Raw genomic sequence first — 15,941 nt, 5'->3', positions numbered from 1 at the left:
AATTTCATGTTATGTGTTTCTTTACCACAATTATTAGATAATGATATTGAATAAATCAATCAATTAATTAATTAATTAAAATTTCCTGTTGCATACACACACACGCACAGCACAGGTCATTGCTCATCACAATGCTTTGGGCACATTGTAAGCATTTTATGAGGTCTGACTCTTTCTCCTTTGACTGTCTTAACCATTTCATGACTTCAGCCTCATCTGATTGAATTTCTAATTCTTCTTCCAATAGATTAAACACTATATGGGCTTAAACACATTCTGAAAATTACTGCTCCTTAACAGTTCAGCATGGGCTTGCTTTATTTGCCACATAGATTGTCAGCTCCAGCAGAGAAGAAACCGTCTCATATTGTTTTTACGTTCCTCTTCTCTTCATATCCAATGAATCTCTGCATTCAGAGTTGGCTGAGATGCTCCTTCAAATGAAATTTCAGTTGCCTCTGTCTTTGGTTGGGCCTCTACATTTCACCATCAATCAACACTGATTTATTGATCTGTTAGTTTACACAGAGATCTCTTTAAGGAAGAAGGGGCAAGAGTAATGGATGGGGAAGGTAAAAATAAAAGAAAAAGTTATGTAAGATGTGATTATTGTCCTTATAAAGCTTACAATCTATTTGCACAAAGCAAACATGAAGATTTTGGTAAAACTACAAGACTAAGCATCCACTGAGTGTTACAGACAATGCAAGAATTCAGGAAGTCATGGGTACTTCAGAAGAAATTCAACAAAAGATTAGCTTTAGAAAAACACAAACACTAGAGTAAATATTATTTAGAGTTAAGATAATTATTCAGGAAAAAATATGTCTGCCTACTAACTCTAACTTTAATATACAATCCTATTTAATAAAAGAGTAATATACAAATTAACCATCACTCCACTACAAAGATGGTGTCCCACTCCCAGGCCTCAGAGGAAGGAAGGGCTGCAGATAGAACACTGGGCTGCTAGGCCAGGAGCTCTGAGCTGCCACAGCTGGGCTTGGGACACACCCCTGGCCCAGCAGACAGAAGCTCAGTTGACAGAAAGTGGGACAGCTGGGCTGGGGGCATGCTCTCGGCAGCCCTCCAGCAGTGTGGTTTGGACCATGCTCCCAGCCCAGTGGATAGAAACCCTGCAAACACAATGCAGGGAGTCCTCTATGCATGAGCTGCAGAGGAAACACCTTTCCTTTTATTTTTATTTTTTTTAATATATTTTATTGAGTTTTCACAGAGAGGAAGGGAGAGGAATAGAGAGTTAGAAACATTGATGAGAGAGAAACATCTATCAACTGCCTCCTGCACACCTCCTACTGGTGATGTGCCCACAACCAAGGTATGTGCCCTTGACCAGAATCAAACCTGGGACCCTTCAGTCTGCAGGCCAATGCTCTATCCACTGAGCCAAATCGGTTAGGGCAGAAACACCTTTTCTGAAGGCTCATTGGCTAAGCTCTCTGTAAACTGCCTCTCACAGTATTCTTGATAACTTGAGTAATAAGAATGCAAAAAGGTGAGCTAGGGTTTTTCCACCATATTCCTGGAGGAAAAACTAAGGTCTGCTGCTGGAGGGGCTAAGAAATTTTATATCCTGACCTAGCCAGTTTGGCTCAGCCTGCCGATCTCAGGGTTTGATTCTGATCAAGAGCATGTACTCCTCCTTGGCCAGGGGTCAGGTCAGGCCTCATGCAGGAGGCAACCAATCGAAGTGTCCCTCTCACATTGATGTTTCTCTCTGTCTTTCCCTCTTTCTTCTAAGCTCTCTAAAAATCGATGGAAACATATCCTCAGGTGAGGATAAAAAAGAAAGAAAGAAATGTCATATCCTATGAAAGACACATCTTGAAAGTGCCTAAAGAAAGTTGTCATTTTTTCATGTTAAAGGGACTGGAGACCATGTTAATGAGAACACCTTGGCAGCTGTGACAGTGGCAGCAGCAGCGGGGTGATGGGGCTGGTGCCTTCCCCTGATCAGCCCAGTCACCTCCCACAGAGGAAGGCTAAACTGGAGCTTAGGCCCATTCCCCATCAGTAGGACATCTCCTGAGGGCTCTCAGTCTGTGAGAGGAGGCAGGCTTGGCTGAGGGACCCCCACTCCCCAGTGCATGAATTTCGTGCACCAGGCCTCTAGTTTATTATATAGTTTCAAGACAACAATAACAATATTATTTTAAGCATTGCTACTTAGATACTATCACCATGTATATATAAACAGTGTGAAAGAAATTATGTGCCAGCATATGTCAAAATGGTAAGCATTATATCTGAACATATTTGTCTGACTCCAAAGCATAAATTCTTTCCACTATATATATCATTCATTAAACATTTATTGAGCATTTACTATGAGCAAGTATGGTGCAGAAGATATAAAACTTAAAAAAATTATATTTCTTCCTTCAAATGGATCAGTATGGTAAGAAGGCAAAAAAATACTATTTCAACAAAATGCATTTCAAACAGAAACATGCCAAGGAAGTTAGAGAGCACATAGAAAAGAAACCTAATCCATTTGGGAAACCCTAAAACAAGCATGTCAAACTCAAAGGCTAACATCATGGTCTTAGCCTCTACAGCAGCAGTTCTCAACCTGTGGGTCGTGACTCACAGGTTGAGAACCGCTAGCAAGGTCACCTAAGACTATCAGAAAACACAGATATTTACATTATGATTCATAACAGTAGCAAAATTACAGTTATGAAGTAGTAACGAAAATAATTCTATGGTTGGGGGTCACCATAACATGAGGAACTGTATTAAAGGGTCGAGGCATTAGAAAACAATCACTGTTTTAGAGCTTCTCCTACAAAATAAACCATCAAAAGTAGTAATTAATTTGATGGAGTCTTCTCATTTACATCTTATAATCTTTCAACTATGTTCTTAAACTAATAATTCTAGTTTTACTACAATCCTGGTTAATCTTCAGTTTGTTCGTGTTTCTCTGAAAGCAGGGAACCCATAAGAGAACACTATATTGCTAGGCATGTCTCACACTGGAAAGAGCAGAGCAGAACTTTCCCTTCATATTCTAGATTCTAAACATCTATTCCTGCAGCCCAAGATTACACTCACTGTTTTCATGGCTGTGTCACACAAATTAATTCAAAATGAACTTTATGTTGACTGAAACTTTAGAGTCTTAGTTGTTACTTTATTCAATAAATATTTGTGAAATGATATTACAACTATAGTATAATATTAGCAATAATATGAGAAACCAGCGAGTTAAAAACTGAAAGAGGTAAGACCCTTTATCCAGCCATAGCTATGTGGCAACAACACTTGTTAGAGCTATCCAATTTTCAGACAATGTTAACTGTCTCGCTAATTGCTGGTCTCAGTTCCAAAGCATATGGATGGGTCTTTAGCCAGCAATTTAGAACACCAGCACTCCAGGTTACCCAGCTACCTTCCAAATACCTACTCAGAGAAGAAATGTTTAAGAAAGATATGTCAAAGGCCTTATAAATTCAATCCTTGGACCTGCAGATTATTGTGCTAGGTGAAATAAGCCTGTCGGAGGGAGACAAACACCATGTGATCTCACTTATACTAGTAGGTGGAACCTATAAACAAAATACACTGACAAACAAAGCCAGAGGCATGGAACGAATGACAGCTTTCAAAGGGGAGGGGGAATGGGGATACTGGTTGAAAGAAGGTGAAGTGGTTGGACTAAGACCATGTATGCATAGAACCTTGAACACAGACAATAGTATGTTGATGGCCAGAGGGGGCAGAGTGAGGGCTGGGTGGGGATGGGCAAAGGGGAGAAATTGGCATTTTCTATTATAGTGTCAATAATAAAAATGAAGTTATAAAAAAAAAGATCACCTTCAGTGAGATGCATTTAATGTTTTGTCCTCTTCTTTAACAGAAGGTTGTTCTAAGAAGCAATCATGTAAAATTCATATCGGAATTTGTTCATTTTGTTACTCAGAATCCTTTTCACTGATAGGAAAGGCTTTCTTTTTTCCTCTCAGTAATGAGAAGTTTCTACAGTTCTAAATAAGTAAACCATCAAAATAGTTTTAAACTTTTTTAAAAAGTTAAGTTTTAGAGAGAGAAAGGTGAGTTTGTAAGAAATAACAAGAAAATATGTTATTTGATACACGAACTAATAGCAACAAACCTTTGTATTTTCTACTTCAGCAATGGCTGAAAGGGGATCCATGAGAGCGAGACGGATCATTCTACTTGGGTCTTATTAAATGCATATTATTCATTAAGTTAACATTGTTATTCAGTTGCCCCTATGTTCCCCCTTCCCAATAATCGGCCCCCAAAACTTTTCCCAATGACAAAAGTTCCAAGATCTGATGAACCTAAGAACTACCTGGACAACTTGTTTTAAAATTTTGCATTTTTAAATAAATTCCCCATGTAACTGGGATGCAAGTAAACCACAGAACACATTCTGAGAACATTCTTCCTGGATCGCCATTAGGATCACTTAAATCAACTCTGTCACTCATCCCTGGGCTCTCTACTGACTCTCCAGTTTGTCAGTAGACCATAGGTAGGTAAGGTATCTTACTAAGACCCTGCTAAAGCAAAGAAAATGAAAGGATTATGTCCCTGCTCTTATATAGCACGCCACATTCACTTTATTACATCCTGATGTTGGTAGTCAAGCTCACAAAGGCAGTGCTTCACTTTGACTGTCAGATTGAGGTCAGCTACTTCTTTTGACTCTCCTGAGAAATGAGAGTTCAAAATGCATTGAAATGAATCCAAATCATAATCAGATGTAACTATGAAGAGCATTATAAGGGACTGTTTCTCAATTGAACCAGTTGCAATCATTTTTCAAATATCACCTATTCCACTTTTAAAATCAACAACTTCCCTTTGAATAGAAAAATCTGGCAACCTCCTTGGGTAAAATTATTCTTCCAGAATGTAAGTTTTTTTTTATCATATTTTAAATTATTTATAAATATTTTTAATTCAAACAACACCTTTTTTAGAGTATCTATATAATGGACTAAGGGAATGGGTTATAAATAATCAAAATATTACTGGCAGGAATAAAGAAACTTGATTGCTGTTCCCCAGCTTACCATTTTATAGGTAAATAAATCATTTCATGACACAGAAAATGATGTTATACCAGAAAGTTCTCTACTTAGAATATCTATATGATTTATCATAAGAAATAGATTTAAAAACTTAAGGTACTAATCACTTACAATATATCAACTGAAAATTCTCCATAAATGTCTGTACAAAAGACTCAGCTATTCAAAGTTTCAAAGATCAATTTAAAAGTCACCCCTTCTTAGGTACTGATTATCTACAAAAACTATAGCTCTCTATATTCTATCATGTCTAAATTGGCTCTAGATAAAAAGCATTATCAAGTGGACAAGTTGACATGGCTAAAGCAGAAATTCAAGGTCTGAAAAATGAGTGATTTTAATCAGAAAATGGCCAGATAAAAATCAAGCTAAGACAAGTTAGGGAATGATTCCTTCTCTATTTGAAATTTCTAGCTGGTATGTTTTTAATTTCATAAATGTCATGCTCTCTGTTAGCAGCTTTAATTATAATGAGCACCTGATATACAGAGGAACTGATATTTCCTTATAAACTGCAAATACTAAATTGTTAATACCTCTCTTTTTTTTTTGTGGTGACTAGTTTAAGTTTCTGACCTCTAAGCAAAGATTTTCAAAAGGCCCTTCTGACTTCCTTTTTAAATTTTGTGTATTATATGGACTCAGTGACAGTTGAAATTTGCCAACACATCATAATCTATGTCCTTTGCCATGTGACATCTATGCCCATCAGTCAGTTATTTGACATGTAATAGCTGTTCTTCTAAGCCAGGGTCAAACATACTTTAATTCTTTTTGAAAGAACACGTTTTGTACATATTTAATATATTTATCAAGTATAGGTTAACATCAGTTGACAAATTAGTGAATACAGGCAATCACTCATCCACCAAAAGAGGGCCTAGAGAAAAGTATATAAACACCAACAAATGCTCACCATTGTTAAGTTTCCCAAGCACCTTATTTTAAAAATAAAAAAATAATGGTATTTGATCCTGTGGGAACAATTCATATAAAAGTATATGGACAATGATTAAGAATATAGACTCTGTCAGATTTCCTGGGTTCATATCCTGACTCTACCACTCATTTGTTATATAACTTTGAGTAAATTACTTAATTATGCCTCATGTTCCTCATATATAACAGAAGATGATAATAGTATCTGTTTCACTGGATTATTTTGAGGAGTAAAGGGACTTACATTAATGTGTAGGATAGTTCCTGGAACATATTAATCACTATTTAAGTGTTTGTTTAATATAAATCGATCAATCGGTCTTACCCTATACATTTTGAAATCATGTTTGTTAAGAAATGTTTTCCATAATAAATATTTGTTCACCTTCCCATGAGGCAAGATTATCCTGACTTGAGATTTCCTTGTGCAGCACCTAAGTATTTCCTGATCAGCTAGTTTCATGTCTCTGAGAGTCCTATATACTGACCATAGTATGCATTTTACCTGCCTCTTCATTTAATCTGCATTGGGAATCTTACAGTTTGGTGATTTTCTCCCTACAGATGAGAAAATTCAAGCTTCATGAACTTAGATAATTTTCATAAATTAACAAAGTTAGTAAAAGAGCTGAATTTTGGCCAAGTGATGACATCTCTACAGACAATGTTCTTTATCAGTCCATTACCATAGATAAAGTACCATATATGACAAAATGTTGCAACTATAAATTTGTTCCATCCAGGCATTCTTAACTTGTTCCTGGAATCTTAGCAATACAAGAGTATTTGAATCTCTTAGTGCCTGTAGGTGAGGTTCCTCTCCAACCCTGGACCACATGCTTGTGAATGTGATTGACTCCCAGATTACTGAGGTTCATTGGTAGAAGTCTGGCCATATCTGCAATGGGCTCTAAATGGTGCCTGGAGCCATGTCAAAGATGACATTTTGTATCTTGCCCACACACCTCTATGAAACGCTTGCACCAGTGTTTTATCTCAGCAGGTGTTTTTTTTCTACAAGAGTTAAATAGCTCTAGAAACTGTGACTTATCCCATCCTAGTAATCTAATGATTACTTAGCTGTGATATAATCATCTTAGTGGTGCATGTCCTATTCTTGAAGGGAAATGCTAACTCTAGGCTGGTCTTTTCCAATTGTGGAGCTCCAGGAAAATGTCTCCACTCACTGGACTTGGCTCACTTGTCTGGGTTTTGTGAATTCTCTGACACACACCAGTCACTGCAAAAATCCTGATGTCTGCCTATCTTGCCTCCTCTGATGAATCCCAGAAGTGCCTTCCTTCGAGGCCTAGCAATGATCCACTTCTAATGGTTATAAAACAAGCAGGAGCCACTTCTCTGAAAACGTTTACTGGTAACTGACTTGTAACTAACTGAAGTAATGTTCTGTTTCTGATTATTATTGTTTACCAGTGATCTCTATTTAAGTAAAGAAGGGTGTAGTTTAGGTCATCTTAAATTGTAACATTAAATTCTAGACTCAAAAACTTTAGACTCATTACACCATTTGCTTTATTAAAAATAATGTTTATCCTCTTCAGACAGTGGACAGATTGAAGCCAAGGAGGTAAGGTAAAAAAAATAAGAACTCAATAGCAACCTGCAGAAGCATTCAGATGGCGGGGGAAGGGATGAAATGTGGCATTGCTTCAGAAGAACAGTAGATCATGTTGCTACCAGAGATGTTCTCAAGCAGAACTTGTAGGTGGCAGATGCATAGCACAAAAGAAGCTGCTCATCTGTCTAGCACTGCTAAGGAAATAACTGTCATTTTTAGAAAAGGGATTACACATGTGCAGCATAGCAATTATTGTCGGGAGGTCAGTGATTTAAACAAAATATCTAAAACTGAGTTATATCTAGGAAATCATTGTTCATTAAGATGTTTGCAGGCACAATAGAAAGCAAATTCAGGTAAAAAAAAAAAAAAAAAAAAAAAAAAAAAGAGTGGAGGAGCCAAGCCTGTATTGCTCAGTGGTTAAGTGTTGACCTATGAACCAGGAGGTCATGATTCAATTACTGGTCAAGACACATGCCCAAGTTGTAGGCTCGATCCCCGGTAGGGGGCATTCAGGAGGCAGCTGGTCAATAATTTTCTCTCATCACTGATGTTTCTATCTTTTTCTCTCACTTCCTCTCTGAAATAGATATATATTTAAAAACAAAAAGTGGAGGAGACCATTATATTCATTGTATTCCTGAAATTCATCCTTGACAGTACATCACTTAATACTAATAATCCCTAGTGTGACATTGTCAGCTACAGTATACATCATAAACTATAGAAAACTATATGACTTTTGACTTCTAAGTCGAAAAGAAACAAACATTGCTGTTTTGAAGCTGTCAAATTGGAGTTCTTTCAACTATGGAATAAAGCAAGTGAATTCTAAGTAAGGGTTATGAAAAAAATGTTTATCCTCTTCAGACAGTGGAAAGACTAAAGTCAAGGAGGTAAGGAAAAAGTCTTCATATCATATTAAACACTATCTCAAGTACCATCTCTTGGGAGTAATAAAAAAGTAATTAAAAAATAAAAGCTCTACAATTAATTCTCTCATAAAAATCTATCAATCTATTCCTCTGAGTCCATAGTCTTAATTCCTATAATTCTTTTAGCAACACTTCTAACACTGTCTTTTCCTTTGCTGCAATTTATGGGGAAAGAAGTGGTTACAAATTAGCTGTTATAATCCTATCTAATAAAGAGAGAATATGCAAATTGACCATCATGCAGCAACACCCACAGCCAATCAGGAGGTAACATGCAAATTAATTTGACAAAGATGGTGGCAACTGAAGACCAGATACTTGCATCCCTGCCCCAGCCACTCTGGACCTGTGGGAGATGAAGAAGTTGGGGGAGACAGAGAAGCCGGGCGCCAGTGCCTGAGGCTGGCTATGGCCGGGAGATGAAGAAGCCAGCTGCCTTGTGATCCCAGGCCGCAGCCAACCGGGGAAGCTGCCTGCCCCACATCTGCCCAACCCACTTCCTGTGGGAGACAGAGAATCTGGGCACCAGTGCCCGAGGCTGGCTGTGGCTGAAGAAGCCACCCACACTGCATCCCAGGGGAGATGGAGAAGCCACCCACCTGTGGTCCAGGCGTCTGGGGCTGGCTGCAGCCCAGGAGACAGAGAAGCCACCCACCCCAAGGTCTTAGGCCGTAGCCACCGGAGAAGCTGCCAGCCCTGTGGGCCCAGGAGATAGGTTCCCTCTTCTCCCACTGCAGTCATAACTCTGATATTCCCCTTCTGAATTTCTCTCTGCTACCGAGACCCAACTCCACTTTTCATATGAAGGATAGGAAACAAAGAGCAGTGTTAAAAGCTTATATTTTTAAGCAGATAAAGTTGGTACTTAAACATATAAATAAAAAACTAGAGTCCTTAAGGTAACAAAGGCTAGAAAGAGAGGGGACAGCGACAGGGCAAGATATATTATATCCAGCAATGCATGTGGGGACTGAAAACTTTGCAATGATGACAATTAGTGAAGGTATGAATCAACTGAAATTGACAGGGACAATTCTTCGGACATCCCCCAAGGGCTCCTGGACTGCAAGAGGGTGGAGGCCGAGCTGAGGATCACCCGCCCTCTTCCCTTCCCCCAGTGCATGAATATCATGCACTGGGCCTCTAGTTAGAAATATAATTAAAAAGAAATTAAGAGTGTTCGTTTCTTTGTTTGTTGGTTTTTGTTGTAGTGGTCCTAGAGTTCATTCCAGCTAAATTTTTTCTTGAAGCTATTCACCCATACCTAGACACTTTCAAAATTATTTTCAAACCTCCAGACCCAATATGATTAATCAGTGATGTGACACTAGCTGAATGGAGAATATGTTTTATTTTTTTAAATATATATTTTATTGGTTTTTTACAGAGAGGAAGAGAGAGGGATAGAGAGTTAGAAACATCAATGAGAGAGAATCATCAATCAGCTGCCTCTTGCACACCCCCTACTGGGGATGTGCCCACAACCAAGGTACATGCTCTTGACCAGAATCGAACCTGGAACCTTTTAGTCCACAGGCTGACACTCTATTCACTGAGCCAAACCGGTTTCAGCAAGAATATGTTTTAAACTTAAGCATAACCACCATTTGGTATAAAATAGCTAAATAGTAAAATCCAATTAAGGCAACATCTAGATGACTTTCTGAACCACATCCAGCATGGCCAGTGGTGAACCTCAGGAGGGGCAGGGAAGAATTAAAGAAAATGGACAAGAGAATATAGTTGGGGCCAGGTGAATCACTGCACCTGGGTGAAGACACAGTGACCCCGCCTGTAAGCCGAATCTTTATTTTATAGTCAGATCACACAAAGCAAAACAAGAGAGTGGTCAAGATATTTGCAATGTCCTTGCGAGTTTCAAATCTATTTCTTTCCTGTTGTTGCAATTCTCTAAACTCTATCAAGCACTGTTTTGGCAGCACTTGCTGTACCTCTCACAGCCCACATCTCTCAACTACCTAGGACTATAATGTCAGACTATAAGTTCAAGCTTACATACAACCATAGCCTTTGGCTATAATTGTGCTGGGAGGGCTTTGCCCTCCAAACTGGGAATTGTATGTGCCCTCTTGTCAGTCTGAGGCTTAATCCGATCCAAAAGCTGTAGCCACTCTCCACAATTTTCCACCAAAACTACTTCGGCCAACAGAGGAGGGAAGTTGGGAGTAAACAGGCTGGCAGGGGAGCAGTTAGACATCAATCAGGCTGGCATGGGAGTGGTTAGGGGGTGATCAGGTTGGCAGGCAGAAGTGATTAGGGGCAATCAGGAAGGCAGGCAGGCGAGCAGTTGGGAGCGAGCAGTCCTGGATTGTGAGAGGAATGTCTAACTGTCCATTTCAGGAAGTTAACTGCCGGCCTGGTTACCCCTAACTGCCCTCCCCTGAAGGGTTGATCGCCCCCAACTGCCCTCCCTTGCAGGCCTGGTCCCTCCTAACTGCCCTCCCCTTCTGGCCATCTTGTGGTGGCCATCTGTGGTGGCCATCTTGTGTCCTCATGGGGGCAGGATCTTTGACCACATAGGGGAAGCTATCTTGTGTGCTGGAGTGATGGTCAATCTGCATATTATTCTTTTATTAGATAGGATAGAGGCCTGGTGCATGGGTGGGGGCCAGATGATTTGCCCTGAAGTTTGTCCCAGATCAGGATGGGGGTTCCCTTGGGGCATGGGGTTGCCTCAGTGAGGGGCCTTGGTGGCTTGCAGGCCAGCCACACCTCCGACAACCCAAGTGGAGGCCCTGGTATCTGGAATTTATTTATCTTCTTTAATTGAAACTTTATAGCCTGGAGCCTCGTGCTCACTTTGTGGCAGCAGCCATTTTTGTTGGAATTTATGGATATTAAACATAATGGGCAGTCAGACATCCCTCAAGGGGTCCCAGATTGGAAAGGGTGCTGGCTGGGCTGAGGAACACCCTTCCCCCTTGACGTGGCCACCCCCCCTCCCCTGCCATGCACAAATTTCGTGAACCGGGCCTCTACTTTTAAAATAATCTCTGTGCAATCTTCTGTCGCTCTTTTTTCAGATGGGGCCAGGTTATGAATTGATCTCTTAATAATGTTTGGGGGAGGGGCATTTTACCAGCTACAGACTTTATGAACTTAAAACCAGATCATTATCTTCAATATTAACACATCTAGAAACAACCCTGTAATGACACTAATTTTAAAGTAGTCTCTGCTGACTGAAATAAACATAGGGGGGAAATAAATCCCCAAAATGATCAAGCTAGAATATAAGAGAATCTTTTGGAAGCCATAGAAAATAGCTCCTATTTCAAATACACTTGATTAAAAATGTACAAATCTAAAAGTAGATAAAGCAAATGAGGTAAAGACAGAACTTGTTAAAATAATCAAGTTTTGAGAAGCAATGCAGACAATGAAGGGACAGAAGTCTCAAGGTCTGGGCAGTTCTTACTAAATGCTATTCTTAGATGCAACTGTAAGCAGGCTAAGCTTGACAGGAACTCAGCCCATCAATGTAACCAACTGCACAGAAGAAATCAGCATGTAATTGATCACATAGCGTATATAAGCAATGGCTAAGCCTTTTTTCTGGGAGACAGAGATCTGGGTGTGAATCCCTTCTCCGTTACCTGTTGCAATTTAAAAAACAAACAAACAAAAAATAAAAAACTAACAAACCTTTGCATTAACCATGTCTGGTTCTTGTCTAGAGCAGTGTTTTTCAACCTTTTTTGGGCAAAGGCACACTTGTTTCATGAAAAAAATCACGAGGCACACCACCATTAGAAAATGTTAAAAAATTTAACTCTGTGCCTATATTGACTATATATAAAGTAATTCTCTTGAATAGGAATCAAATAAACACAAAGTATTTTATAATTACTTTATTATGAAATATTAAGTAAACAAAATAGTGAAAAATTATAAAATTCTTGTCTTGTCTGCACCTACGGCACACCAGGCAACATCTCGCGGCACAGTGTGCCGCGGAACAGCGGTTGAAAAACGCTGGTCTAGAGCACCCCAAACAGCAAACCCCTTGAGTTTGGTAGCAACATTTTATCGTGTAGCTAACCTCAGACTTTCAATGTGCAAGAGACCGTGGTTTGGCACTTCTTTCTCTCATAAAATCTTGTTGGCACACTTATTATTTATAAATAATAAGTAATTATTTATTATTAATTTATTAATAATAATTTATTATTATTGGCCCACCCTTATGAGCCAGCCCTTTCTGAAGTGTGTGGAGGTAGGAATATGGTACAAGATGATGGGCTCCTAGTGTCTATGGACTTTAACTGAGGGTGCTGCTGTGCTGAGCACCTAGCTTTCAGACAGGGCAGGTGACTGCCTCCTAACCCACAGCTTGGGTAACTTACACTTTTAGGGTGTCACATGTATGGGGCGTCAGTAAATTAGTTAGGAAGACTGGGTGACTGAGAGGTACCGTGAGGCCACCACGCAGAAAGAGTTATCACTTACATATATAAATAGTTCATTCTTAGGATTTCAACCCAGTGGAAGCCGTCAGTTTAAAAGTAGAGGAAACAGATGACTCTGCACGGGGACTTCCTCCGGCTGTTGCCTTCACTGCAGTGGGCAGCTGCAGGCGGAAACAACCACTGCCGTCCTGTTCCGTCCCTACTTTTATTTATTTATTTTTAAATATATTTTATTGATTTTTTTTTTTTACAGAGAGGAAGAGAGAGGGATAGAGAGCTAGAACCATCGATGAGAGAGAAGCATCTTCCAGCTGCCTCCTGCACACTCTCTACTGGGGATGTGCCTGCAATCAATGTGCATGCCCTTGACCGGAATCGAACCTGGGACCTTTCAGTCCGCAGGCCGCACTCTATCCACTGAGCCAAACCGGTTTCGGCCCGTTCCTACTTTTAAGCAGCTTCCGTACAAACACACCAGGTCACGTTACCGGTAAGCACTGGGGCGTGTGTGTGGGGTGAACCCCGGAAACTCGCTCCCTCCCTCCCAGCGGAGCGTGGCCGCCCCTTCCCCCGCCCCCTCTCCGTAGCCAGGGGCGGGCGGCTGGTGCATCCTGGGAGTCGCGGCCGCGGGGATTGTGGGAAATGTAGTTCGGCCGCGCCGCCCGCCGCGCCTTCCTGTTCATGGCTGCTTCCTGGAAGGTAACGTGAGCATTCTGCATTCTCTCCAAAGGATACTTGCATTTCCCCACCGTGTTTGTAAAACGGGGCACAGTTACACCCTGCCGGGCCAAGGCAGGGCTTCTTAAAAAAAAAAAAAGTAATGTTCGTTCCTGGAACGCGTTTGTCTGTCGCTTCGATTTATTTTTAGTTTTTTCTGAATGGGCGAACTAACCAACCTTAAGTCCAACTAACTAACCTTAATTTTACATTCTACCCGCGCTTGCACGAACTGTTCTCTCTGGTTTGTTCATTCTCTCTACGCATTCCTCCCCCTTCCGTACAGCCGCCCTGCTCTGCAATGACTGTAGCTGCCCCCTTAAAGTAACCATTAATAATAATAATAATAAGTAATAATAATTTTAAAATTTTCCCCATCTTCTGATAGTAGGCGCTGTCACGTGGAGCCCCTTAGCCTCCGCATTCCGAACTCCAGGAAGGGAGCACTTCAAGTCAGAGAGCCACACCTACATCGTTTCTCTGGTAAGTCTTACTCCCCACAACAGCAGGGTTTTATGTTGTGTGACTTGTACCAGATTTGTCTGCGTTTCCTGGATGGGAGAACCCATTTGAAAATGTAATTTTTACTACTTAGGATATTTTACATTTCCAAGGGAGTGTTTTGTGCATGTTCAGTTTGCTCTTAATTGTGTTCTTAATTGGTTGATTCACACTGCGTTAGCATGCTTAGTATGGAGAAGCGCTGGAGTTGGTTATCAGAAGGGAGATGAGCCTCAAGAGATCATCTTTAAGGACCTTTCACTTCCCTTTGTTTTTTGTTTTTTGGTTGTTGTTTTTTAATGGAAGAATGAGAATGTGTGTCTGAAATTTAAACTTAAAATGCTATGTTTGTCATATGTTCATACTGTCATTTAAAAGGGTAGAGATTTTAATGGTTTCTTTTCGTTTTCATGTTTAATTTCTGGAAACCTTCCGCACCCAAGAGCCAGCCATCTCAAGATCCCACCACCATGGCCTCAGCCCCAGCACAGCTGTTCCTCGCCCTCCTCTCACTGCTGTTGGAGCTGCCTGCTGTGGAAGCAGTAGAAGCAGGAGATGCAATCGCCCTGTTCTTAGGTGTGGTGGTCTGCATCACAGGCATCTGTGCGTGTCTGGGGGTGTATGCGCGGAAGAGAAATGGAGAGGTGTGACTTCGAAGGGCCGCCGGAGTCAAGCCTTGCCCTGAAAACATTGGAGCTGCTCAGGTTAAAAACTGAGCTTTGGTGTCCGAAAGTTCCCAAGAAACAGACAGTACATAGGGTAATTTTACATTCTTAGGTTTCCCTATAAATGGGGATAAATTAGTATTATAGATGTTAAATGGGGAAAAAAAATCTTTTTTCACAACAAATAATGCTATGAAACATGCAGCCTCTAGTTGCTAGTTAGAAAGATGGTCAAAGAAGTAAGATGGCTGAAATTTGCATAAGTAATATTTAGTAATCTCAGAAATTCTCAAAGCACATGAAATTGGAAGAAGGAAACTCCTGCCCAGAATCCTAGGAAGTAGCCCCTATTCTGTTGTAATTACTGCCTCCTGCATTACTGAGGAGTCTTTTCTCTCTGTTCTTTTATATTTTTGTTTTGTTATCTCCAAGTTAATATTGTACTTAGGTATTTGATATTATAGTCGGTCAAACTTGAAATTTTTATTTCTTTGGGGGGAAAGTAGTTAAAAACTGTATTAGTGTATCTAACATTGAAATGGAGAAAAGATTTAATGTAAAAAAAAAATACTTTGTATTGACATTAAAATAGGGAAGAGATTTAATGTAAAAAAATAAAAGCCTTTATATTAAATGGCTAACAAAGTCTTGGTGAGAAATAGTACCCTATATCATAAAGATGTAATATGCAAATGGTCACTACATAACGACCCACTGTTAAGGACCAGATCACTGGAAGAGCTACAGGAGTGAGCGGGGCAGCAAGCTATGAGGGGCTCAGGAGGGAGCTATAGGAGGGTGGGGCAGCAGTGGAGAGCTGGAGGGTGGCAGGGAGCTACCGGTGCACAGATTCCTGTGCAGGGCTACTAGTATTAAATATAAACCCATTATAAGTTAACGTACAGTGTGTTTCTTTTAAATATACTTTTGTTGATTTCAGAGAGGAAGGGAGAGGGAGAGAGAAACATCAGTGATGAGAGAATCATTAATTGGCTGCCTCCTGCATACCCACACCAGGAATCGAGCCCGCAACCTGAATTGAACAATCCGGGTTCATGGGTTGGTGCTCAACCACTGAGCCATGCTGT

The 15,941-nt window shown here is 40.3% G+C and overlaps 1 protein-coding gene across 4 annotated transcripts; it reads left to right on the top strand.

Annotated features, from left to right (window-relative positions):
• Positions 1-13,525: 13,525 nt before the first annotated feature.
• On the top strand, positions 13,526-15,468 carry SMIM30 (small integral membrane protein 30). Of its 4 annotated transcripts, none has more exons than XM_045576085.1 (3): positions 13,526-13,669; positions 14,079-14,170; positions 14,632-15,468. In XM_045576085.1, exon 3 carries the CDS (start codon positions 14,659-14,661, stop codon positions 14,836-14,838), a length of 180 nt encoding a protein of 59 aa, XP_045432041.1. In that variant the 5' UTR covers positions 13,526-13,669; positions 14,079-14,170; positions 14,632-14,658; the 3' UTR covers positions 14,839-15,468. The 4 variants fall into 4 exon arrangements, with proteins under 4 accessions (XP_045432041.1, XP_036280667.1, XP_045432037.1 ...); XM_036424774.2 differs by having other exon boundaries at positions 13,554-13,669; positions 14,076-14,170; positions 14,614-15,468; XM_045576081.1 differs by having other exon boundaries at positions 13,556-13,669; positions 14,076-14,170.
• Positions 15,469-15,941: the final 473 nt, after the last annotated feature.

This window comes from Pipistrellus kuhlii, unplaced genomic scaffold (assembly GCF_014108245.1).
Source record: "Pipistrellus kuhlii isolate mPipKuh1 unplaced genomic scaffold, mPipKuh1.p scaffold_m20_p_10, whole genome shotgun sequence".
Taxonomy (NCBI): domain Eukaryota; kingdom Metazoa; phylum Chordata; class Mammalia; order Chiroptera; family Vespertilionidae; genus Pipistrellus; species Pipistrellus kuhlii.
Note: the sequence above shows the minus strand (reverse complement) of the source record. Positions and strands in the feature narration are given on the sequence as shown.